The sequence below is a fragment of the Haliotis asinina genome, chromosome 8 (genome assembly GCF_037392515.1).
Source record: "Haliotis asinina isolate JCU_RB_2024 chromosome 8, JCU_Hal_asi_v2, whole genome shotgun sequence".
In the NCBI taxonomy this organism is placed as follows: Eukaryota; Metazoa; Mollusca; class Gastropoda; order Lepetellida; family Haliotidae; genus Haliotis; species Haliotis asinina.
In genome coordinates, this window is record NC_090287.1 from 21,087,327 (window position 1) to 21,115,250 (window position 27,924).

Genomic DNA, 27,924 nt, shown 5'->3' on the forward strand with positions numbered 1-27,924 from the left:
GAAGCTATTATATGAGCATGCGCCGTGACTGGCATATCCGGGCACCTGCAAGTAGTGTCAGGAGTTTGTCCCAACATGGCGGCACAGAGTGAGGGAGGTGGCAGAGATGAGTTAAAAACCCACTTTGCCACCAGAGAGGGCACTTACAAATTAATGCCATTGTCAGAATATTCGAAACCTTCACGAGTGGCATACAATGGACAGACTAACACACCAGTTAAAGTGTCATTTGTGAATGTCAACGATGGGTCGGGGTCCCCCGATCGGATCTGTTTTAATGTTGGGAGGGAGTTATACGTATATGTTTACAAGGGTGTTAGAAAGGTGAGTCCTATCATTGACGTCTGTTGAAGCTGACAACATATCTGAACAACCCAGTAATTAATAATGGCCATTCTCTCGCTTGGCAAAGCAGACGTATTAGCTTCAATGGAATCGTGTCGAATGGAATGACGTGATATTTCATGCTACTGTTCGTCACACCCAACGACTAATCATCTCAATTTCTGCTTCCTCCGTCTTTTGTGACGAGGTAGTATCTCATGCAGCATACTAAAACATGGAACGAGTTTTATACATTGCATTTGCCAGTTTCTTTGTCGATTTTACGTCTGCTAATCATCTTATCTATACTGTATATTGCGAAACGGTGAATATTTTCAACCGGAACAGGAAGTGACATTTGGTGCAGTTATATACGAAGCATAGGATCTACCTGCTGTTAGTTCGGAAGAAATTCAGTGATTGTTCATTCTTTCAAAGGACCTATTATCACTACATGTTCACCACATATCACTTCATGAAAGGGAGCCCATGAAAGTGTTGATGGATATAAACCTACTTGGCCCCACCTACTTATTTTGAAGGGAACTGTAGTCATTTTTCAACAATTTTTTGCAAAGTACATGTATCAATTAGTTTTGCAAGTAAAAAATCCTATGTCGGATTACTGTTCCATCTTACTTATTTTATGCCTGACACTGTATATTGTCTGGAGTCCAGTCTTAAGTGTAGATGTAGTAGTTAGTGACTTGAATGAGAGGCAGTATCCTTACCTCATTATGGCAACTGTTTTATCAACAACAGAAATTGAGTTTGTAGGTGTGAAAAGTGGTCTTCAGGTGACAGTTATGAAATTTGTTAGGTCTTGAACTTATCAGACTTGTAGCCCAGATATCCGTATTACAGTCTATATACTATGTTTGTGAATAGGTTGTCATATTAAGTAATATTCAGTGGAAATAATGACCATGCATTACAGTTCTCACAAAGCAAACTTGATGCACCTGATGTTTTGTTTTATTCTGTATAATTTTCATTAAGTATTAATCATCATGATCATTATGCATCATCAGCATTGTTTACTATTCCTGAGTAATTTTAACTATCCATACTTAAATAAATATGTAAATTATGCACCACTGTTTAGATGAATACCTTCTTTGTAAAAAGTGCGAAAGACTTTCAAAGAATTTTGGGAAATATGTTAGACAAATGTATATTGAACAAGTGGTGAAATAGTGCATTGGTGCATTAAGTTTCATGCAACAATATGATCCACAATAAATTGACATAAATATTCTTATCTCATTGTGAACTGTATCATGAACGATGTGTCATGATATATATTGTATTGTGACCTTGATGTATCATTTAACCCATATTTTCCTAGGTATGTAAGTAAGTAAACGTCACTGAGCACTTTTTCACTCAAACTTTTAATATCTGTGTAATTTTACTATTTGTCAGCTTTCATTGGAAACTGATAATAATTTATTGCAAGTTAGATTCTATGTTTTCCCTTGCTCAAAATATTCATTGATGTTTAATAAAAGTTTTCTTGAAATTTTCATTACTTTCACTCTGAAACTAGTGAAAGATACACTGAAGGAAGATAAGATTTTTGTGAATTCTGATCATGTTACAGACCAGATTAATGCAATGGAGTATTTCTAGTGTGTCACATGTGTTGAAGCACTTGCTGGTAGAACAGCCAGGTGTAAGAGTTACGTGTGTGAAAATTGAAATTGCAAGTTTACTACAGACGCTTGTTGATTACCTGCCTGTTATGCCATTAAGTAGTCCCCTCTCATGAAAAATAGTGAAAAGTGACAGCAAAATTGACAGGTCATCAGAGTTGGTCTGTTGATTTCATGAGACTGCAAAATTTGGTTTTGGTGCAATTGTTACATTTTGTGTTTGTGTGCAATCCATCTGCACAAATGAAATCAAAAGGACTGTAGGTAGTGCATGTGAAGTCAATGTCTAATGTGGCTTAATACCATTCTCATTAAGTTGGAAATACTGATAGCTCAACTAAAACATACTTCATACAGTTGAGAGCATTCTTTGACAAGGATCTTAGACTTCATGTACAGAACTATCGATGCGTTGATGTTAGTACGTGTGACTGATGATGGTTTTGTAATTGACATCCATTGATACAGGAAACACTAGATTTTTTTACTTTGATTTGTTTACTTGATCTGGTTTTCATGTTTCTTTTCAGTTATTTAAACTAAATAGACTGAAGTTACTTCAACAGTTTTTTTTCATTAAAATGTACCTTCATTTGGGAAATGACTTCAAATGAGACAATTCAAGGAGAAAAACTATCGCTATAGTTGGTCCGAACAAACTATCGCTATGGGAATAGTTGTTGCCCCCGTAATAGCTGCCTCTTGATACCATAGTGTCAACATGACTGTCTTGTCATTCCAAACTTTCAGTGAATTGTTTGCTTCTTAATTTTGATGGAACAAACTCACATTTTGAATATGTGTTCGAAATGTAATAAAAAATTATGTTTCAGAATAAAGTATTGAAAATATTCTCATAATTATCACAGTTGCTTTGAAATTGTAAAGTTTTGTTGGTTTATGATACACACCTTATGTGTGTGCCTCGTCTAAACACTGTATTTCTCAATAGTGTTGTGAGACTGACCCCTTAACTTCATGCTTAATTTAGAATACTGAGTAAGCATAAATTGCAATTCTCAGAGTTAACACAATGAAGCATGAAAGTCATGGGGACTGTGTCATAACCATAGTCTGGAATTTTTTAGATCAAGAGTTCAGCATCTTCGAATGACACAGTACTAGAAGACCTTTAGGCAGAACCAACCTCAGTTGTGAACATTGTTGACACCAGTTATGATGTAAGCACTGCTTTATGAATAATATTTTGTATTTTTCAGGCTGCAGATCTAACAAAACCTCTGGACAAAAGGATCTACAAGGGGACTCTGCCCACATGCCATGATTTCAATCAACATTTTGTCACTACAGAGAGTGTATATCTATTAGTTGGCTTCACAGCTGGGCAAGTCCAGCTGATTGATCCAATCAAAAAGGAGCTCAGTAAATTGTACAATGAAGAGGTTCGTATATTTTCCATCAGCAGTCATACAGACTGAGTCAACAAGCACAAACATATCTTCAGAGTCCACTAGATTTTAGTGCTTGAAATATGACCTTAAAATTATTTGCTTTTAGCTCAATATACTGGACTGAAACAAGCTTGTATGACTATGATGAATAAGTGGCTAATCCCACCTGCCTGGATTATGTGGACATAGTTTACGCTTATGTTTATACTTGCCATATTTATGTTTATGGATACAGATATGGATAACTGTGGTGTGTGAAGTTCTGTATTGCAAATGTTGTTAACTATACAGGGTTGTAACTAGACCTGACCCATGAAGGTTCCAGTGTAGAATAGGCCTTCGGCAACCCATGCTTGTTGTAAGAGGTGACTAACAGAGTCAAATGGTCATTGACACATGTCATCGGTTCCCAATTGTGCAGATAGATGCTCATGTTGTTGATCACTGGATTATGGTTGCCATAATGATTATTTACAGACCGCCGCCGTATAGCTGGAATATAGTTGAGTGCGGCGTAAAACCTCCCTCCCTCACTCACTCACTCACTCACTCACTCACTCACTCACTCACTCACTCACTCACTGTGTCCCGACCTACCCTTATGAAAATTATGCTGCTGATCACTGGATTGACTTGTCCAGACCCTATTGATTACAGGACAACATCATATAGCTGGAATTTTGCTTAATGAGGTGTTAAGCGACAGACAGACATATTGTATCAAGACCTGCCCATATGAAGATCGATGCTTCTGCCATTGATCACTGGATTGTCTTGTCCAGACCCTATTGATTACAGAACACTGGCGTGTAGCTGAAATATTGCTGAGTGAGGTTTTAAGCAACAGACAGACATAGTGTATCAAGACCTAGCCATATGAAGATCGATGCTGAAGATCACTGGATTGACTGGTCCGGACCGTACTTGTTATAGAACACTAGCATGCACCTGAAATATTGTGTAGTGAGGTGTTGTGCAATAGACAAACATAGAGTAGCTGCACTACGTACTTACCTAATGTGGAGTTTGGTGCCTTAGTTGTTGTTATTATTAAATACTGGTTAAAATTCCCAGATTAGATTGACAAATTCCCCATTTCATTTTAGATAGTAATAACAACTGATGTTAGGTTTTGTAGAAGTATGTCATATTCACTTTAATATGAACAAGGTAATTTTATTTTACCAAACTGGTTAACAAGCACATTTACTTGGGAAATGGGTAGACATCCAGCTGTTATTATTCTTAACAGTTATCTGTCGTCCAGTATGATCAGTCATCTGATAGTCTTCTGATCAACATAAAATGTTTAATGCTTATGAAAAGTCGCAGCTGTGTGTAAACTTTGCCTTAGAAGTGTTTACTTTCATACTATTATTATGTTTACAATTTCTGACCAAATCGCCTGAACATGTCTATCCTTGTATAGTTAGGCTCAGGGATTGGGCTAGGAACTTCAGTGATATCCTTGTGACAGGAAACTGGTGGAGTTGTCGAAAGTACCAATATGTCAGAAAGCATAAGAATCTATAAAATATTAAGGTTGCATTTATGATAATTTCAAATTGTACTTCTTTGAGTCTAACTGGGAATTCTTGATAGCATTTACTGGAGACATCAAACACTGACTCCAAAGATACCTAGATATATGCATCCCTGAACATTTTCAGGAACATTTTAGCTTGAGTACGACGTGAATGAATGCCTCTGTTGAACATTTACTGTTGCTGTTTCAGAGGTTAATAGACAAGACCAAGGTGACTTGTATCAAGTGGATCCCTGGATCACCCAACCAGTTCCTGGTATCTCATGGCAGTGGTCAGATGTATGTGTATAATGAGGACTTACCCTGTGGACCGACACCTCCACATTACCAGCTCTTTAAGCAGGGTGAAGGATTCTCTGTATACACGTGTAAAACAAAGACTACTCGCAACCCCATGTATCGATGGATAGTAGGGCAAGGAGCTATTAACGAGTTTGCATTTTCTCCGTGTTCACGGTACATTGCAATTGTTAGTCAAGATGGCTACCTCCGCGTCTTCAACTATAACTCTATGGAACTTCATGGCACGATGAAGAGTTTCTTTGGAGGACTTCTGTGTGTGTGTTGGTCACCGGATGGGAGGTATCTTGTCACTGGGGGAGAGGATGACTTGGTGACAGTGTGGTCTTTTCAAGAGAAAAGGGTCGTATGCCGTGGTCAAGGTCATAAGTCTTGGGTGAATGTTGTGGCCTTTGACACCTACACGTCAATTGTGTGTGATGAAGAAGACTGTGATTACATGGAAGAGCAAGAAGACTGTAGTCATTCAAAAGCCAATCATACCGGGTCAAAAGATTCGACTTCCGATTTACCTCAGTCTAATGGCTCTCATGTCAGTTCGAAAAGTAATTCCACGGAAGGTAAAAATGTGACATTCACATCCTACAGATTTGGTTCTGTAGGTCAGGATACTATGCTGTGTTTGTGGGACTTGACGGAGGACATTGTCAGGCAGCCGTATGGACGGTCTTGGACTAGTGTTGTGGCATCGGCAAATGCTGCCTCCTCTCTTCCCCGCTGCAACAGTCTACCAAACTCTCAAAAGCCCAACTCCATTGCAAATGATGTGTCGGCAATGGATGGCAATGCTCACCATATACAAAATGCTGTCATGAATGCCAGCAGTAAATTTGCAACTCTCTCAGTGGCAGATCGGAAGGAGAGTCAGGAGAAGAAGGAACACAAAAGGAACTTTAGTCTAGCGAGTCGGAACACTGAGAAAGTCAATCTACTTAAGTCTAACCATGTGAGGCCTATAGATGAGTCGTTAAAACTTTTGGGGACAGCTTCCTGTCCTAGATTAGATGAAGTTCCCATTCTGGAACCTCTAATTTGTAAGAAAGTGGCACATGAACGTTTAACATCTCTGGTGTTTCGAGAGGAGTGCATAGTTACAGCATGTCAAGAAGGACTTGTGTACACGTGGGCTCGACCAGGGAAAGTTGTAAGTGTATGATCCTAGTATGAAGTCTTCATTCATCATTGTCTCAATCTCTGTGATAACGTGCTTACCATATTTAGTTTATGACAGCAATGAATTTAAGAAAATTCATAACCCCACTAAAACTGTTTATGCTGTTGACACATTTACTCACCCTGTACATTTGCATCCAGCATAAACAGTTATCAGTGGGCATGATAAGGTGTGAAGATGTGTAATCGCAGAATAATAAGATTTGAAATCATGCCACTAGGTCAAATGGTACAGATGTTTAATTGCAGCAGTTATCAGTGGATATCTTATCCCATCCATACAAAACATGGCATTCGCTTGTCTTACCGAAGGCAGGGGTTCGACTTCCCACATAGGTATTGCATGTGAAGCCCATTTCTAATGTACCCCTCCATGTTGTTGCTGGAATATTGCTAAAAGTGGTGTAAATAGTGCTAAAATTCACTCTCTCCAGTTTGCCCATGATTGTCAAGTCTAAATTGTGAAGATTCCATTGTATGTTGGTCATTTACTGCAATCAATAAATAAGGCACTGCTGAACTGTGCTGTACATTCTAAGTTGTCAAAATAACATACATTTAACAAGGCTAAGTATTTTTAATCGTGTTTATGGCCTCATTCTTGAATTCTGCCAGACGAGAGTAAACAGTGCATTCCATGATAAAATCCTGCAGGGCTGTAGAAAAGGTGGAGTTTTCATGGTTTCAAAATTGATTAGAAGTTTTGAGATCAAAGGCCTTCTTTGATGGGTCCTGTGGTCCCCTACTGTCCCATTTGTGGTGTCTTCAAAAACTTCTAATTATGTATTTATTGAGATTAGGTCCCGTATTTGTAGTACATGTTGTTGAAGCTGTTGTATGACCCTCTGGAGGGATGTCATAATATTCTGATGGAAGGAACACTGGTCATTGCTCATGAATTGGTAACTTGAAGTCTGGCACAGATTCAGTTTATACAGGCTGCAAAACATGTCTGTAATTTCAAAACAACATTCTCTCACATGCAAGGGATTGTTCAAACATGTATTCAACTGACATGTCAGTTGTCATGGCTGCTCTAACATGTCATTTTGATCTTCACTGTGAAGATCCAGGTTAGAATTGGTCTTCAGTAATCCATGTTTGTTATAGGAGGCAACTAAGGGGATTGGGTGGTCAGGTTTGTTGATTTGGTTGACACATGTCATTATATCCCAGTTGTGTAGAACGGTGCTTATGCTGTTGATCACTGCATTATCTGGTCCAGAATTGATTATTTACAGACCACCACCATACATCTGGAATATTGCAGAGCACGGTGTAAAACTAAGCTGACTCACTCATATTGATCTTTATGGGATTACGCAGAGAGGCCAGAGATTCTTACTTAATGTTATGACTCCACCAAGTTACAATTATTTCCTTAATTTTGTTTACAAATTATTTATTGTACATGCATAAAACATCACTGAGAGTAAATTGGGTTCTTTTTCTCACTGACTTTTACTGAGAAACATGATGAGAACAGTGTAGTGTTAAAGAAATGGGACTGATACAGATAAATCTCAATAGGTTACGTTGAGTAATGAAGTAAATGCGTGTAACCAATTATTGTGCAAAACTTTAAAAACTACACTGTGTGTCTCTCTGTTAAAAAAAGTCAGTTAATTTGTGTCAAAATATTAATTTTGTTAATGGCATCTCTGCTTACATTAGTGAGTGAGTGAGTGTAGTTTTATGCCGCACTCAGCAATATTCCAGCTATATGGCGGCGGTCTGTAAATAATCAAATCTGGACCAGACAATCCAGTGATCAACAACATGAGCAGCGATCTGCGCAATTTTGAACCCATGACATGTTTCAACCAAATCAGCGAACCTGACTACCCAATCCCGTTAGTTGCCTCTTACAAGCTGAGTCGCCTTTTATGGCAAGCATGGGTTGCTGGGGCCTATTCTACCCTGGGACATTCAGGGGTCCTGCTTACATTATTGAGAGGACATGGGCGAAGGTTGACATCTCTACTTACATTAATGAGAGAACATGGGTGAAGGTTGACATCTCTGCTTACATTAATGAGAAAACATTGGCTTAGATGGATATGTATATTTTATTGAGGGCACCTGTTAATGGCAGTTGAATTATGTAGGGTCAAGCGCTTCACTTAGTACTGCTGAGGGAACCCTTCTCACCTGTAAGAGACAATAGGCCACTCTGTGTACACATTGCATATATCTGACACTAGGGACAGTGTATAGGGCACATGTGATAAATAGAACAGGAAGTTGATCAACTTACAGACTAAAGATAAATTCCTTCTTAATTTTATTTCCCATCTCAATTTCTGCCAACCCAAATTGTTATCATGAAACACTACATAGACATGCTGAAGACTGTATCATTATCTCTTTTATTTGGTCATAGAATTGATCTTCATCAGCCTGTGCTTGTTGTAAAAAGGTTACACTGAGTGTGGCTTGCAATAAACTTGCTCACTCAGGAACAAAGAGGCAACTAGTGGGATCATGTGGTCAGACTTGGTGGACACATCATATTTCAGATTGCTGCTCATGCCATTGAACACTGGATTGTCTGGTTAGAGATTGCTGACATACAGCTGAAATATTAGTGATTGTGGTGTTAAACACCAAGGAAACAATCATTGAGAAGCTACTTACGATTTTCAGTGATCAGACTTGCAGACTTGAACCTGGTGCATGTGATCCCAGTTTCACAGTTTGATACTTATAACATCAGGCATTGGATTGTTTTGCCCAGATACTATTATTTGCTGACCACTCTCATATAACTCATATAATGCTGAGTCTATCATTTAACAACAAAGACACAAATTTTTGTCACACTTGTTACCGTATAATACTGTATAATTACCGTATGAGACCAAGACTGGAAAGTGAAACTTTAGACAGTAGAGAAAAGAAGAGCGTAGATGGTTTACCTCTCATGTTTACTTAGTATTTTGTCGTGATAAAAGGTCTTTATCTGGGACGAGGTTACTTTGGCACAAGAACCATGAGAACCTTGTACCTCTTAATCAGGTAGACCATTTTACTCTATATTCATCCGTTGTGTATCACAGAGCCCAGAGATACCAACCTCTACGATTTTATTGTAGTTGCTATGAATTTAACTTCAAACTACACCAATATCATTCCACTAGAAATCCTATGAAGTTTAAATAAAATGCATTAACATTTGGTTATAAAGACAAAAACTCATATTTTCAGTGATGAAATGCATTTTTGGACTTCACGTACCTTCCATTCATCATATTTAATGACATACTTGAACTGGAATGTTTGCAACAAAGGTAATTTTAGTGAAACTGATTTCAATACCTTTGCCATTTGTCACATTTAGTTTTAGAAATAATTTAACCATGTGACCGTAATATCATTATTTGTTTTCACTCAGAATCCATCATCATTTTGTTTATTTAGTGAACTACTAATTTTATGGTCACACTACTAATTTTGAATGTTGAAACTACTATTTGCAACACTTTGGGGTTGGCATCTCTGAGAGCCTCTTTACTGGTTATGGCAAGACTCAATGACTTCTCTGCACAATATGTAAACGAGAGAACGGTAACCTGAAGTCAGTGATGGATACCCTGTTAGACTTTACATCAGGTTCAGAACTCATTACCAACGCATCATCATTTCTGGACATGAGATTTCTTAATGTGTATAGTATTTCCAGAAATTATTGAGAATCATGTTGCGTCATGTAACTCATTACGTTTATTAACTTCTGGCGTTTTACTTACATAAACATGTTAAAACATCATCCTTTTACAGTCTCAGTCTTGTTTTAGTACTTTGTTAGACCTCCTCGCTCAGCAATGCATGCCTGAATGCGCCTAGGCACACTACCCATCAAAGTTTGTAGGTAATCGTGTGACAGGGTATCCCAATATTGGACCACCTCGGCCTTCATATCTTCAATATTTCTCAGTCCCTTTTTGTTTATTCTGTCCTTCATGACTCCCCACACATTCTCAATTGGGTTTAGGTCTGGGCTGTAACTGGGCCAGTCTAAAACTTGAACATTTTCGCCCGACAACCACTGTTTTGTGTAGCGCGCAGTGTGTTTTGGGTCATTATCATGCTGGAAAATCCAATCATCTTCATACGATGTTTGTGCTGTCGGAAGAAGGTGACCATTCAGAATGTCAATGTATCTTTCTTTTGTCAAGTTTCCCGTGAAAACACACAATGGTGTCACTCCGCGAGCCGATATGCCACCCCACATGTGAAACTTCGGGCTATGTTTTCGTCGCTGGTAGATAGATCTTTGGTCCAAATTTTCACACAATTAGGGAAAAGCCAAACAGAACTTTCATCCAAAAAGAAAACATTATCCCAATCTTGATTTTCATGAGCCCGACACCAGTTTAAACGTTTTTCCTTTTGTGCATCTTTCATCAACGGCGAGGGAATTCCACATTTTTTCACCCAATTAAGTCTCTGTAATTCCTGCCTAACTGTTTCATTGCATACCTGAGGACTTCCTCTGCTAATCATTTCATTTCTGATGTTCTCAACACTTTTCAATTTGCCCCTACTCACAATCTGCCCAAGTCTTCGGCGATCCACAACACTGAATTTCCTAGGCCGACCTGCCCCTGCTTTGTGCTCTATCCCGGTTCCTGTTTGAATATTCTTCAAAGTTCTGTATACTGTAGACAGAGGAATACCATGTCTACAAGCTAACACTTTAGCATCAGCCTCACCCCTTTCAAAATCATCTAGAATGAGCTTTCTTTTCTCTCTTGCTGTAAATTCTGCCATGTCAACACAGGAAGCCGTCTGCTCAGACAAGGGAGATAACTCTTGACGTAATGAGCTGCCTTCTAAGCCTTCAAGAGTTGTCTCCCTTATTTAGTATGCTTAGTGCATAGTGAAAGCCCTTTTTCTTAGCATCATTAGAAAAAAAACAAAGATTTTCTCAATAATTTCTGGGATTACTGTACCTGTCAGCATAATTACAAGAGCACTATGGACTATAAATTGTGAATCTAATTGCTGTAACTTGTTTTTTGGCAGTATTTGTTTTCTTTAGCTCTTAGTTTTTGACACGTACGAGCTGCTGCTAGGGCTTAGGAAAACAATTCAGACAAACACTCCCGACAAGTCAATGAAATTGCAGAGACATGCATTCCAGTTCTGTGCTTGTGACTTGTCTACACCATGTGCACTTTTGCATTGTGAGTTGTCATGCGACTATACGATATGAGATACATGGTATTGAGTGTATACCATATACTTCATGAAATTTATAACATCCTGCTTATTTATTTACAGTTAAATATTGCTAAATAAAAAAAAATTAAATTAAAAAAAGTTCCCAAGACACATATGTCCTTCGGTAGCTTTTCCTTTTTGACTGTCCACCTGCATTTGCAGTGATTGTGTGCTTGTTTTGGTGGCAAATGTAAGATCATTGTTAAAAATCTAGTCACCATTGGCAAAACATGGACGGTATCATTTAAATATTAACTTTTCATGAATGCACAGGTCCTGATGGTGATATATACAAAGTTTCAAGTTGCTAGGATAAACATAAAGAAAGCAATCGTCGATTATTGGCAGATCATATCTTTTCACGTAGACAAATACTGTTTTTATTTCAAATATATTTCCATTTTCCCTATGAATAACAAACAGAGTTAATAGGTATCACCAGTAGTACCCTCTGTGAAAAGAGGAAGTCATTCAGATGAAAACTGAAGAAGTTATTGTACAAAATGTAAACCTGATGTTCAGTGAAGTGATCGTGGGAGTACAGTGAACACATAATTCAGTGATCGGAAATTTGGAATATGCAGTGATCAGAAATTTCTGTACACTTGTTCTTAAAATTTATCGAAAATATGAATTATGTAGGGTTTTTTATGTAACGAAGTATATTTTCAGTCAGTTTCAGAACGAGAAACATGAATGATGGAGTGAGGTGTGGATATTGCCCTTCTATGGATGACTTTTCTGCAGTTGTCAATCGCTGTGTGCAGAAACATGGAGATTTGAAAATAGAGACAATGACCATAACGCTTAATAAAAACAAAGGCGATAATTCATATTTACGAAGCTTACATGTATGACAATGTATATCAAGCCAACTTGAGGGTAGTAATAAGACATTACACATCTGCAAAAAATCTACAAAATCTCTAGCCATAGTACCTTAAGCCACAGCTAGTTCCCTAAGCAAGAAAGCGAACCAGAGACACATGGATGTATGGCCAAAGTGTGAAAATATATTAGTGATGTCATTAGACGGAAATATGCGTCATACTCTGACTTTCCGTAAACATACTCACAGCTACTCACACAGACAAACATGTAGACACGAAAGATTTCCACAATATGGAGTACATACAATCAGTCCGTGTATCATGTGAGATATGGAAAGAGAGCAATTCGTAGTTTTTGTACTATTTTATATTCTCTGAATAACTTTCATAAGACGTATTCATTGATATTTGTAGTTCCAAATATATTAATAGCATTATACGTCATTACCGGTGTTGTGAATTTAGTTTTATGCCGCCCTTAGTGATATTCCAGCAATTTCCTGTCAGGGGACACCAGAAAAGGGCTTCACACCTTGTACCCATACAGGAAATTGAACCTGGGTGTTCAGCTTGAAGAGCGAACGCTTTAACTTCTAGGATACCCAACCACCACAGTAATGGTGTTGAAGGAAGGCTAAATTCACCCCTAAGTCTGCTAGCATCATTAATGAAGGGCCAAGCTATTAGTAACAATGATTTTTAAAAGTTGTAAAATCTTCATTTTTATACCCCCAGCATTTTTTCCGTTTTCCAATGGAAAGAATTCAGACTTAGTCTCAACATGGAGGGATGGGCTTCATTTCCAGAGCACATCTAGAAAACCATTTGATATCTTTCAACAGATCTTGGCAGATATATGAGACAGATCTTGAAGTGGTGCCTTTTTCTGTTTACAGATATATGGCATTTATTTCCATCGAAATAATTCAGACTTTGTCTAAAAAAATATAAAGTAGCTGTCAGACGATTTGTCCTTTCAAATATGTGGATATGTCATCTTCTGATAACTCTTGTTGTTTCAAACAAATACAACTGGGTTTTTTACAAACCTTCTTAACAGTATGGAAAAACGCATTTAGTTCTTTAATGTCTGATACATTCTGTTTCAAATGGCACACATTTTATTCAATATAAAATGACACTTGCTGAACGGTGTCAGACCTAGACTAATGTTTAGTCTCTGAATAGATAATCATAATTTTGATGGCAAGCAACAAACCTATTAAAAATTAAAAAGGAGCCCCGGGGAGACCAGGGATTCTGAACCAGGGGAAATCTAGATTTGATTCATTTAGGACTTTAGCATTGCAGGGAGGCTAGGATTTAGGGAAAGTAATGTGCTTCAGGGACTGTGAGAGAGACTTCGGTCAGACCATAGGCCTGGTCAACCTCAGCGGTAGGTTGTTATCTGCTTTTATGTGAGTCACAATGCTTTTAGTAGAATGTGGCAGAGATTTCAAGAATTCAAACTAGTCAGCAGTCTTAGATGATACGCACATGATTAACGCTGCGTTATGACATTGATTCCTTAACGCAGCAGATCTTCCAACAAAACACTTCAATGTTAACAATGTAAGGATATCCAGGAGCACTGGTCGTCGACATTTGAAGGTAGCCGGACTCTGCTGTAGGCGACATGCATTTCGTCCACCACTAACACCACATCCCAATCAAGCAGGTTTGAGATGGAGTAGACATCATGGCCAGTGGTCTTGTGTGCTCTTCACAGATGAAAGCAGATTTAATTTGTTCGTCCATGGTGGTCGGCAGAGGACAGAGAGACAAGGCATTGATTATTTCTCCTCCCCTCCTCCCACCCAGGATAATAAACCCATGAAACCACTTTTTAGTATACACACAATACAAGTTGTTCACTGGCCAGGAGGCGAACATGGGTTGATGTATCCTTCATGTTTGTTTATGTTCCCCATGTTAACTTTGAATTGTTTGAAGGAAGGGTACAATACTCTTTGTAGCCATTGCAAGAATTTTATCTCTCTTATGTCGGTACTTTCTATATATCATACATGATTCATTGTAACTCGAGATAAAGAATTACTACAACGAAGTACCAAATGAGCTCAGCATTCCCAACATACACAGGAAATGTTACTCACTTGTAAGCGGGGTACATCGAAAATAACAGAAAAGCGCTCAGCCAATCACAAAGCAACATCCAGGCATGAAGTGTGATAATAAACATTATGATGACACTCTTAGTTCTATCATTTCTAAGAAACGTTTCTAGGCTCGTGTTAGCCTATACATCGTGTACGTATAGTTTTTTCATTAACTTGTGCTGTGCCATTATTTTTTCATTGACCTGTGCTGTATCGTCTCAATCCTTTCTTGCACAATAGCTGGGACTTTAATTTCTGATTCTATGCCAGTAAAGCTAAGATCCAAACAAAGTATTTCAGTCATCTCCACTTCTACGTGGTCCATGCGCATGTTTGAAAAGACTGTACGACACCGATCACTACAAGAAAAAATACGATCACTGCAAGCATGCACAGTGGGTGTACAGTCATTGGATCCCAATCACTTCACGATCACATTTAGATAAATAAAATTAATATCATGCATTCAATAGTGCAAAGAAGTCACATGTGTGTGGAAAAGTGTATCATTAACAATATCAGCTCATAGAAATGCTGTAAAATCAAACCATTGGGAAATAAGCTTAGTATTTGTCTACGTGAATAGATACATTCTGCTAATAATCGATGATTGCTTCTTTCATGATTAATCCAGCAGCTTGAAACTTTCTGTTTATAACCACCACATCCAGCGCATTCGTGAAATGCTAATATTTCAACCATACTGTTCATGTTTCACAAATGGTGACCAGTTCATACTACACACATGATATCCTGAGTACCAATGACCCCTGATTTCAACAACATATTTATGCAACATTTTATTAGTAACTGCAGATTGGTAACAATGACAGCATGAATGGAATTGTCAACCCAGATCATATTTTGTGTATTTTTTACAATTTTAACAGGTGAAAGTGAAATTATAACAGTATGTTCATCTGGGTGAAAGTATGAATATCTTAATTCTGTGCTTGTGAATATTTGATATTACTAAGATCACAGTTTTAGTTGTTTTTATGTCATTAGTAAACTCCGTCCATCAACATACTAAAGATCTCTAATTTTCACTTTAATGTTACACATATGGTAAAGGTGTGATACAGCTATATTCAATAATGGGTATCTTAGATAGGTAGGAGTACCTGAGAAAAAAAATGTTTCTTAGAAAATGTGCACTTGATACACAGATCTTTTGTAGCCTAAATACATTCCTTACAACTGTTAACTGGTCAGTTGACTTAATAGTAATACAGTAAGTGAGTGAGTTTAGCTTTATGCGACACTCAGCAATATTCCAACTATATGGCAGCAGTCAGTAAAGGGAGCAGAAAATCCAGTGATCAGCATCATGAACATCAGTGTACTCAGAATATGATGACGTGTCGACCAAGTCGGCGAACTTGACTACCCAATCCCATTAGCTGCCTCTGACAACAAGCATGGGCTATTGAACATCAGTTCTAACACGTATCTTCATGGGTCCTACTAATACACACCCGTGAAGTACCCGCGGTAGAATAGGCCTTCAGCAACCCATGCTTGCCATAAAAGGCGACTATGTTTGTCGTAAGAGGCAACTAACGGGATCAGGTGGTCAAACTGCCTGACTAGGTTGAAACATGTCATGGGTTCCCAATTGTGCAGATTGATGCTTATGTTGTTGATCACTGGATTGTCTGGTTCAGACTCGCTTATTTACAGACCGCCGCCATATAGCTGGAATATTGCTGATTGCGGCGTAAAACTAAACTCTCTCACTCATACTAATGGAGTATTACTCATTGATATTCCCAAATGTAAGCTGTAGGCATATGTGTAGCTGAAAAACTTTGGCACCTCAGTTAGAGCAATAACTAGGATGTCATTTAAAATGTTTGTGTAATTAAGTCAAAAGTATCTCCAACTGCCAATATATTACTTATTAGAATATAGAAACAAGTTTTATTCTGTAAGAATAAATGTGTGCATAGATAATGATTACCAGTGTAGACCTTGAATTTGATGCTAAAAATGAAACATTGAAATTAATGTTAAAATTATATTTTATACCATCTCTTCATACTCATCGTTTGACGTAACCATGGTAACATTAATATGTGCGATTCTCTTTGTGGCGCTGCATTTTTTATTTGTATGTATTTCTATCAGTTTGGAAAAATATGCTGTGAGAACTTGCTGTAGCAATATAAGATGACATCCCAATCAGTAACATTGAGAAATTGGGACAAATTGATTGTAAATGAATGCTTGAGGTCTGATTGTTTAAAAATTTGTACGATCAAAAACCTGTGGAAGAAATAGTAGGGCAGTTTGTGTTAGCTGTAGATAGCATTGAAGTTGACTGTTGGTGATAGATAGCACCTCAGTAATGTGGGTTCGCAAGATGACCAGACATTTTCCATCAGTGATGTTAAATTATTTATATGAATGTTTAGTACCTTTTACTCATGTGAAAGGTCAAAACCAGTGAGAATTGATAATATTGGTCCATTTGGAAACGATTCACAGAAAATTATCCAGCCTTAGTAAACATAGAAGGCATGTTGCTTACAATCTTAAGCAATATAATCAGGCTTGCTCTGAGTCAAACCATGATTTGCTGAATTTTTAAAATATAATTTTTACAAATTAGTTACATACTACAAAGATCACAGCGAGCAAATTGTTAATGGAATGTGAACTGAAGTACCCTCAAGCAAGATTATGCTGACTAATGAGCGGCATAGGTTTCAAATAGTCATTACTAGGTGACATGATGTCTGTGATTGGTTTGTGTTAAAGAGATCAAGTCAGCTGTGATACTTCATATACAGGCAAGATACGTGATAAAACTTTGGAATTTGAAACTTTCTGCAGTTACTATGTTATTTTCTTTCTGACATGAAATTACAATTTCCTTTAAGGGCTTGGCGATAAAAAACCAGTATAGATTGCAATTCGACCCTCACAATGCGTTAATTTGCGGTACATATTCACGAACTGGTTCACCCAATACGATTGGCACTTTCAGTGACCATGTAGTCAAAAACACTAATAATATTTGCATTTGTGGGACTCTTCAACCATATAAAATAAAAACAATGGGTTCTGACACTTGTTGTGGGGATAAACAAATCAGAATGGCAAATGCCACTGCAGACACCTTTTCCCATTTTCCAAACTGTAAAGTGAAGTCTTCAGTTCGGAAATGTTTTCAATTGATCTCTTGTACAATCTCATCTGAGGCCAGTGGCATTGTTTCAAAAGAATGGAAACATTATCATTACCTGAAACTATGTGTGACACTTTCACAATATTTTGCAATTAATATTGCAATACACCAACACATATCACAGTATATTGGAACTGATAAATTTTGGCAGTACCTAACCCTATTTCCTTTGCCCGATAAACATGGAGGTTGTATTAATGTTGTAACAGGTGAAGATGTCGTCTCGAACAATGGAGGGGCAATGAACTAGAAGTTAAAGCACTCACTCATCACTGAGGACCCCCAAATTCAATTCCCCACATGGATATAATTTGTGAAGCCCATTTTTGGTCTCCCCCCCCCACTGTGATATTGGTGTGATAAAACCATTTTCATTCACTCGGACAATAGAACATCAAACCGTAACACTCATGATCTTTTACTGAATTCTCCCGGGCAGGGTTTGTATGGAATAATAATGATAAAGATAATTAAACCCTGTGGAACACGTAACTACCTTTAAACAAATAAGGAAACTTTCCTCCTTGGCAGTCTCTTGACTGCAGAGTATGCATTTGTTGAATTTCTAAAGGTGCTGTTCAAAACATCTGGGTAGTACAGTATTTTTCATGTTCAGTGGAGCTCACAAGACACACAATTTGTCAAGCATCAGGAAAGACATTCTTTTATTCATATTTTGTTAATGGTCTGTGCAAACATTGCCAATAAGCCATTGTTTCATATTTTTTTATGAAAATCTTTGTCGTTTCAAATTATTAATCTTGAATATTCAGCTATGGATAGATTCATACCTTTGAGAGGAGCACAGGTGATGATCAATTGTTTATTTGAAGAATTATATCCCTTGGGATTATTTGACTTGATGGTGTCTTTTTGACAATATCTTTGCACCATATGGTGCCAAATGGTCCCTTGCACAGCCAACAGGCGGAATATGTAGTAAAGTGACAACAGTTGATGTTGGAAAGGAGCTGAATAGGTGGCCTCATTTGGCTGCTTGAAGAGTTAGAGTTTGTAGGGCTACGCACCATGGGTGGTGACAGGTGTTGAAGTCAAGTGGTTAAGGTATTCACTAATCACATTGAAGACCTGGGTTCTAGTTCCCGCACGGGTACAACGTGTGAAGCATATCTCTGGTGTCCCCTGCAGCAGACAACTACTCACTCACTCACTCACTCACTCACTCACTCACTCACTCACTCACTCACTCACTCTCAGTATGCTATCACATATCTGACCTGCTTGAATTTGCAAGATTCAGTAAAACGTGCTTACTTTGTAATTCCACAGGTTAAGTTCTTAAAAGGTCCTTGGCATTAACTGACTGAACTTAGATGCGGAGAAAAAGATATATGTACTTGTAGATCATTTAGCATAAGAAGCACAATCATCCACTTTCACTGCATGCATGGAGTGAACTAGAAAGTATTACTTCTTTAATGGTTGCAATAATCAGATAATATAATTGATTAGCTTATTACGGAGTCCCTTGGAATTGCGATGTAGGCCCTGAAATGTTCTCAAGAGTTTGGGAAATTATCTGTCAAGCATGTGAAGATCTGTAAACACCTGATATGAAGTTGAGATGAACACTTCCTGAGATTAAGCTTAGATAAAGTTTAGACGTTTTGCATCTATTTAGTTCTATTAATTGACTCAAAAGACAGAACTAATTTTAGAAGTTTTTGAACATGTTTGCCCCAAATCATCATTTGCGTCAGTGCACAAATAGTTTTTCCTGCAGTGTGTGAATAGTATCACACATATGACAGGTCAGTATTGGAATCTTCACTTTTAAATGTTTGATGGAAATATTAGATTATGTTTTTCTTGTATGTTGGTTAAAATTTGTACCATAATGAGTGTCCTTACAATGAAATGTGCATGTAGATAGCTTTACATTGACCTTGAGGTCATAGGTGAAAGTAAGGAGATTGTCTGTTTTGTATTGAACACAAGATAATGGGAATTGTTTTGCAGTTTTACATTGACTTCATGCTATGCATATCATCTAACCTTGAATGCAAATCAAAAGTTTTTCTTCTATGTGAGGGATATGTAGTGTTTCCCCTCGGCATAAAAATTTGGCAGTCATTATGACTCTCTTGTGTCATGAGTGGGAGTCATTAACATGTTTTGGGGTGTCAAATATGCAGGTGTTCTGCTTAATGGGAAACACTGGATATGGCCTTATCTGTTTAATTTCAAAAGAAAGCAAGACATTGAAAACCTGGAAATTTTGCACTACATTTTCCATGGATGAAATCATGAAATAACCTTGGGTTTTACAACAAGCGCTATTTCATGAAAATGTGGAAAGCCTGTTAATGGCAAGGAGAAGAACTATTTACATAAGTTAACCACTTGGGATGACTGCTGAGATTATCTTATTTTGCTATCTTTAGTTTTGGACAAGATGTAAATACTGACAACAATATCAATATTCTCAGTATACCCTGTCTTTTCTACTTTCAGATACATGAAGGATGAAGTCCTGTAGAGTCAGAAAATGAACTTGTGAACATTTGTGATACACTCACAAGAAGTGCTGAGAATGGCTGCCAAGTCAAATCCTAGAGGAATACACCGCATGGAGCCATCTTTATTCAACAATGGTGTTGCTCCACAGTTGCAAGCTTAGAACCAGGGCCTAAATGTCACGTCACCTGTATCAGTGGGCCTTAGTGTTGTGGCAGTTGTCCTTGGAACATCATCTATCCTTGTAACAGTGGGCCTACGTCTCATGGCAATTGTGTCCAATATCACCAACCCATGTAACTGTTGGCCTTACTGGTTTTTTTGTTCAGTATGTCCTTGGTAAGATCTACCTTGAGCAGTGGGCCTTGGTGTCATGATAGCTGTCACTTGGGAGATCTTCCCGATGGTAGTGGACCTTGGTGTCATGGTAACAGTAACTTGGGAGATCTTCCCGATGGTTGTGGGCCTAGGTGTCATGACAACTGTCCTTTGTAGTGATAACATTGGACTGTTGTGTCATGGTGACTGTCATGCTGTGTGCTACCCTCATAGCGATGGGCATAGGTGTCATGCCAGCTTTTCATGGCTAGATCTACCCATATGACAGTGGACCTTGGTGTCATGGCAACTGTCTTTAATCGACCCGTGTAGCAGATGGCTTTCATGTATGGTGGCAACTGTCCTTGATAAGATCTGACCTCGTAACTGTGGTCAGAGCAACAACACTTGGTGTAGTGACCACTGTCACCATCACCTTGGACTTGGAGATGGCTTTAATGAAGATTCAGAACTTATCCACAACGGTGCAGTGTGGCGTCTTTGACTGGCAGAGTTGTTGTTGTTTTTAATCCAGAAGTCTGCTCAGACAAACAGAGAAAGACCATCATGGCTTGTTACCCTTGTTTTTATTCCCTGCAGAATGAAATACTTAATTATAGCATTTTATTCATCAGTTAGCGCCTTATCCAGACCCTCTGGTGTCTCATTCCCGAAAAGTCATACTCTGTTGGTCATGTTGTGAGAAATATTGTTATTATTTATTGTACATTGTTTGTTATAACTTACATGATCGGGTCACAAAACAGTATATTATATATATGTGTATGTCAGTTTGATTCTTAATGAGTGCTTAGTCATGGTAATCAAATACTATTGTAAGAGCGTGTTGTGAGCCTATGACATAAATAACAATATTAACATCATGCAATATCGGACTCCGCATACTTGGATTATAGTAGTGACATTTCCATAAAAATGTAGATTATATATCCTCATATCTGATATTTACATTTTACATTTTCTTTGTAACTTTTAGCATTGCTTCAGATCTATACTTTTTTCTCTGAGAAATGTGTTTGAAATTAATTGGTGGCAGTTCTCTAAGTTCTCAACATTACCTTTACATAGGTAATGTACAGAAGTATTTAGGTGTCTACTAAGATCCCTCACATTCAGTGACATGAATTTGGCAGACCTGCCCACCTGGCATACTTTGTATGATTTTTAATTATTAAATACAATTATGGACCCACATAGCAGCTTGTGTGCCCATCAAGTTATATTTATAAAAAAATAGTTTCATTCTGCACTGTAGTACAACTTTTAGTATTAACGATCATTGAGAATGTTCATGTCTGTTCTTCCAATATCATGCTATCAACACCCATTCTTGAGTCTTACTGATATATTCCAATTGCTTACGAATGGCAATAGCATGGCTAACCAAGCCATTGACAAACCCCTGGATTAGAAAATTTTAAAAATCCTTCGATCAAAAGTTTATTGAGAAAAACACTTCTATCCCCGGAATAAGCAGGTCAACTTGAGGAGCCAAGTATGTGTATTGTACATATTGCAGCGCAGACATTAATATTGCACATTCGGGAGACATGTTGGGTGTAGCCAGATTATATTCCTTTTGAGATTGTACACTTTCACACCTCAAAATACACTTTTTTGCCACCATGAATACACTGAAGGCAAGAGGGGTAGGCAGGTCTGCTTGGGTGAACATGAAGCCATGTGAGAATTTTGAGAACAAAGACATAGCTTTTCTAATGAATTTCCAGACTTGGTGGTAGGAGGCAGCCATATTGGATTGGATAGCAATCAAAGGTGTTTCTATGGATGTGGTTGATGAACACAAGAGAATGCTACACCGCTGTGATCTGATTCAGGAGTTGTCACCTAGCATGATACCAAAAATACGGCTGTTTTGGCTAAAGCTGATTCTTATTTACTGGTAGTCTCTCAGTTAGTTTCCAATCAAGCAGAAACCATTGCTTCAGGTGTGTTTCTGACATCTTTCCTCAAAGTCAGGGACAACCATCTGATAAGTTGTAGCTTATTCCAACAACACTGTACCCTAAAATCATCCAATTACCAAAGGCAGTTCATTACATTTTTGCACTACAGTTCAATGTATTTCATATTGGTTTGAGCAAGAATATTTACATAGGATCTTCATTAGCAGATGTTTGTATCTTTAGACATCGGTACATCTATACCTTTGCATTTTGATGGTTTCATTTTGGTTACAACTTCCTGTGACAATTTTTTTAGCTGAAATGTCATTTGGTTCTGTTCACATATATTTCATTTCTTATTGGATAGAGCCATGTATTCTCACCTTGTCATATGAAAGATGTTTATAGTTAAACAGCCAGGCAGGGAGCCTGAAATATCCCGTGTGTCAGATAGTGTTCAATGCTTCAATGATAAGTAGACCTTTAGAATCTCCAGTGTTGATAATTAAACAATCACCAGAGGGTTTGGGATGAGGCTGTTCAATCGGCTGTGTTTCCTTAGATTGACCAGACATGATGACTGATTGCTACAGAGCTATGTGTACATTGCTTCTCTGTGATACTCCAGGGATTCCTGGAACTTGTACGAGCGATGAGCGAACGAACGAGTGAAAGAAGTGTGTCTATGAACAATCCGACCAATCAACGGAGTAATAAACGTTGTTCCTGTGTGACCAGCCCTTACATGTTGTCAGTGTGATTTCTACAGTGCAGAGGTGATTGGACTTTTTGCTTGTTGGTGCCATATAGTTTCGTCTTCTGCTCCTTTAACTGTGTTCAGACCCTGAGGTACAAGACTTCAGATGTGACATGGCACTCCTGAAACCTAATGTCCGATTTCGAAGCATAACACGTCTGATGACCTCAATGTCATAGGTGTAACAAGATAGTAATTTAAAAATTTGTGACGGATGGTGCAAACATGAATGTTTTATAATCAGAGTATTTCTTGTGCTACTTTTATGAACTGTTCTTGGAAGGTTGGTGTAAAATCAGCAGAGATTGCAAAGAACTCTGTTGGTTGATATCAGCTTTTGTAACCATCAGACGATATTCTGTAGCTTCATATCCAAAGAAACAGCTTGCAGATAACCCTGTGTGTTTGTGAGCTGTCTATATCTGGAAGTATATTTCAAGAACGCTGTCATTCAGATATACTGAGTTTGATAAACTGTTTGAATTTATTAGAGCTCATTGCATGTTTTCCAGACAATTTTGATCTCTCAGAATATGAACTTTTGGTACTGGCTGTGTAAAAACCAGCCTTTGTGTGTCAAGTGGGAGTCGTATTTGAAGCTAGAAAATATATTTTCTCTGATATGTTTTTTTCTGAAACTATTGGTGTTCATTCAGTGAAAGTAGGAAAATCAAGAACACTATTATGGTGTTCATTTTGACATGTCACTTGATCAATCTGTCTTCCTCTTAGGTGATCATGTATAACTCTTTCCTTGTGTTCTTGTTTGCTTCTCATGCTGAAGACCCGTGTTTGATTTCCCACATGGGTACAGTGGGTGAAGCCCAGTTCTGGTATCCCCCTTAGTGATATTGCTGGAATATTGGTAAGGTCGACGTGAACCCCAACTCACTCGCTCCTTTTTTCATGTTATTAAAGTTCTGAAATCAAAGTTTCCAGATTGACACTGATGTCCTTTCTTCCTTAAACATAAAAAAATCCTTAACCCAGCAAATATTACAATTACACTCCAATTTTGTGTTTGTTGGTGCATGACTTGAAGACAACTTGGATGTGATTGGTCTTGAATGAGACAGCTCTGAAATTGTCTCATTTTGCGTTTTCTTTTGAAAGATCAAGGTAATGGATTACCTCAGTGAGATGTCTGTATTTTTTCCTGAAGTGTTCAGGCCTGGACTACAAATACTCAAAGAAAGCACGAGCGGTCGGGAAGCCTAATGGTTAAGTCAGTTGCTCATCACGCTGTAGACCGAGGTCTGATTCCACACATGGGTACAATGCGTGAAGCCCATTTCTGGTGTCATCCACCGTGATATTGCTGGAATATTGCTGTAAGTGGCGTATAACCATACTCACTCACCCCAAGAAGCAGCACCAGGACTTGTAGGTGTAGCAACTGTCAGAATGTTTAACAGTGCTTCATTTGCCTAGATAAGAAGGTGCAAAGAAGTGTGAATTCACTTTTGGGATGTTTAAATGAAGATCTCAGTTGCAGATTGACCTGAACAATAAGACTGATGGCATGTTGAATGTCATCAAAACTGTCAGTAAGTGCTATTTCTTTGAGTGTGAAGGTCTTATTTGGAACTATATTTTGGGGTTTCATGAGAGAAAGATTTGTAATATGGCAGTTTTAGACGTTTGCATTGTAATAGTTTCAGATCAATTATAAGCACAAATCAGAAATCTATATGCACATTTTCACCTTTTACCTCCTGTGAAATTCCTTATAAGTACTTTACAATAAACTGGATTGCTTTTCCTCCCCCTACATGTTCTTGAGAGCTGAAATGTTCCAGAAATAATGACAATCACGTGTACATAGATGTGACATCAATATGCACCAAATCGCACCAATAAGTGGAACTTTTGACATGTTTGTCATGCTCCAAAACATGATGCATGCTTGCCAAACAATGACACTATAACTTACTTGATTAATGGAAGCTTGAAGTTGCTTATTTGGTTTTTGTAAAGGATTTCATACCAATAAAAGCTCACGTAAATTTATCAAGAGCTAGAAATATATACTAGTACTCAAGGGGTGTTATTACTTTTCCTACATGGGTTACCTCCCTTGACATGTTATTCCACCTCTGTGGACAATCCTGTTGCTTCAGTAGATGTGTTCCTATTCATCAACATACCATAGGAAATTATGTACAAGACGGTTTTCATGGTTTTATATTTACATGTCAATCTTTCATCATCTGAACTACTTGCTACAGTGTTGTGAACTCTTTGTGATTACGTACAGTGGCATCTATCATGATACACAGATGCCTCGTATGACTGAACGCTAAACATAACAATTAATATGTTTCGAGTGGCCGCCATATTTGGAAATTGAATCAGATAGTGCATGTTTGTTTTTATAAACACGAGAGATCTCCCATCCTGGCAGTTATTAACCCAACTTATGAAAAACAAGTGTGTTTAGTTCTTTCTTTTTTAGCAATCAGAGGTTATTTTTCATGTTAAGATATGTTTTTGACAATTTGGGTACTAAGTGGGTACAGTTAATCTAAATGGGTAAAATTGAGAATATTTCTCCAATTCTGTTTCTTATTGAGGATAAAGGAGCCATAACTTTTGATTCCTATTGGGCAGATTTTGAGATACATTATTATATTGTTATAAATGAGAGTTTTGATTATTGCAGTTTGTGCCTGTTTCTTGTCATGGCTTCATCTAAAACCTTTGTATAGCAGGTAGATGTTAACTTTTCCATAGTATTAGGTAGGATATTTATTACACTTAAATACTTAAATGGTGTACTCATATTCTTTAGATTGGAAACATTCTTTGTGGTATTGTGCATACTTTTTTTTTTTTTTTGCTGGGCATGGTCAGCAGTGTTTTATGAAGAATTTCATTCACATTCCACACTAATTAAGACCAAGAGACAAGATAAGATCAAGATATTTAGCAACATTACATAGACATGTCATATGGTGTTCTTTGCATGTATCAAGAAATGTTGTATGCAGACTGTTGGTTGGCCCAGTGAGCAGGAGACTGTTTGATTCCCATCTGGTGTAACAGTTAGTCACTGGTTTGTCTGGTTCATCATGTTAAACCCCTTGATGGTGGGTGAAACAGCAGAAGGATGAAATGCCATGTCTTCACTCATCTTGATAATAGGTTTTGTGTGACGAAGAATGAGTGGTTGGATGTTTCTGCAAGTGATATCTGCAGGACTGTGTGACTATATTACCTCAAAAAGAAGAATATTTGAATGGATATTTTTAACCTGTTCTTATGGCACAATGTCTCATTATGAAACATGTATACGACAAGGAAAATCTTGGTCTTAAGAAAACATAGTTCAACTAACTTAGTAATTTTCACTGACCAAAATCATTTGTGACATAAGAAATTGTACGAAGGAAGGTATGGTCCAAACAATGTGGTTAGTTTTGACTGAAAGCTCCATATAATGCATGATTCCAATATTGTTTTTTCTTGATTATTGGTCAGTCTATCAAACAGTATGGAATAATGATTCAGATCTATGGGGTTATTCTGTTATTCAAGTTCAGGAACCAAAATCAAAGTTCTGTGTTATTAATTTTAATATACCAATGACATGTTTGCAATAAAATGGTATTAATACATATAGCAGAAATCCCTCAAAACAACCTTTTGTTTTATATATTACTCTTAGTTGAAAAAATTTAGAATCAAGGATTGGTTTGAAGTCTTGTGGTTCCTGAATTCATAGAAACAGAACATTCATTATGTTATATTAGGGTTTTAACTCAAGGACTCTCTAGTTTTGTTCCAGCAATTCTGGAAGTGATAAGAAGATATGGAAATATTATGAATGTCAGCTTCTTTTTTATTGTATACACGTTTCAACAGTGAGGAAAAAATTGACATCCATACTATTTTGTCTTTTGCTTTAATATTAACTTCTATATGCCTCTCAAGAACTTAACTCTCATTTAGTTTACATTGAAAGTAATTGGAAACAAATATGATCAATACTGATGAATGAATGGGTACAGTGTACCAGCGGCCTTGTATTCTCATTGTGTTTCCATAATGATGAACCACCTTTGCACTGTACAGATACCAATATTGTTGTGTTAAGGAAGGGCTGTGTGTGTTTACAGCTGTGATCATTATGCATGATTATTGTAGCATAATATGTAGGGTAATTATGCAGGTTTATGTTACATAAATATGTCTTCTATTCAGATCTGCCATTAAGAAGACCAGATGTGGACACAAGTGGAGTGTATTTTGTACAACTTTTCCTGGTTTGAGAACAACCCGTTACATTTGTATGGCAATGCATAACATCCACTGAAAATATGGAGTTTCTAACATTCACAGTGAAATAACTGGGATATAAAAAAGAAAAAATTAGAAAGTAATATGGCGTTTTGTTATCTGTTGGTTTCCCTAAATGATTTTGAGCTCTTTAGAGTAATTGGTCATTTGAGGCCGTGTGCTGTTCAGTTGTCCTGGGGCAACGTGATATCTAGGATTCAGTGTCTGGATTTTCAGAGTTCTCTTAGTACTAACATAGTTGTAAGTTAATTTTAAGATATGTCACTTATGACTGTCTTAGAGCTAAGACAGCTTCGAAAATCTAGGCCCAGATCATGTCTTTGCCTCTCTTTGGTGTCATGGTTTGTCACTATACCTGTGCATCT

At 37.6% G+C, this 27,924-nt stretch overlaps 1 protein-coding gene across 2 annotated transcripts; it reads left to right on the forward strand.

The window, feature by feature from the left end:
- Positions 1 to 62: 62 nt before the first annotated feature.
- LOC137293817 (WD repeat-containing protein 20-like) lies at positions 63 to 27,642 on the forward strand. 2 transcript variants are annotated; one of them, XR_010957496.1, is made up of 5 exons: positions 63 to 324; positions 3,200 to 3,382; positions 5,128 to 6,381; positions 20,255 to 22,091; positions 22,164 to 27,642. XR_010957496.1 is itself a non-coding variant. In XM_067824574.1 (4 exons), exons 1-4 carry the CDS (start codon positions 76 to 78, stop codon positions 20,267 to 20,269), a joined length of 1,701 nt encoding a protein of 566 aa, XP_067680675.1. In that variant the 5' UTR covers positions 63 to 75; the 3' UTR covers positions 20,270 to 27,642. The 2 variants fall into 2 exon arrangements, 1 of the variants encoding a protein (XP_067680675.1); XM_067824574.1 differs by having other exon boundaries at positions 20,255 to 27,642.
- The last annotated feature ends 282 nt before the right edge of the window (positions 27,643 to 27,924 follow it).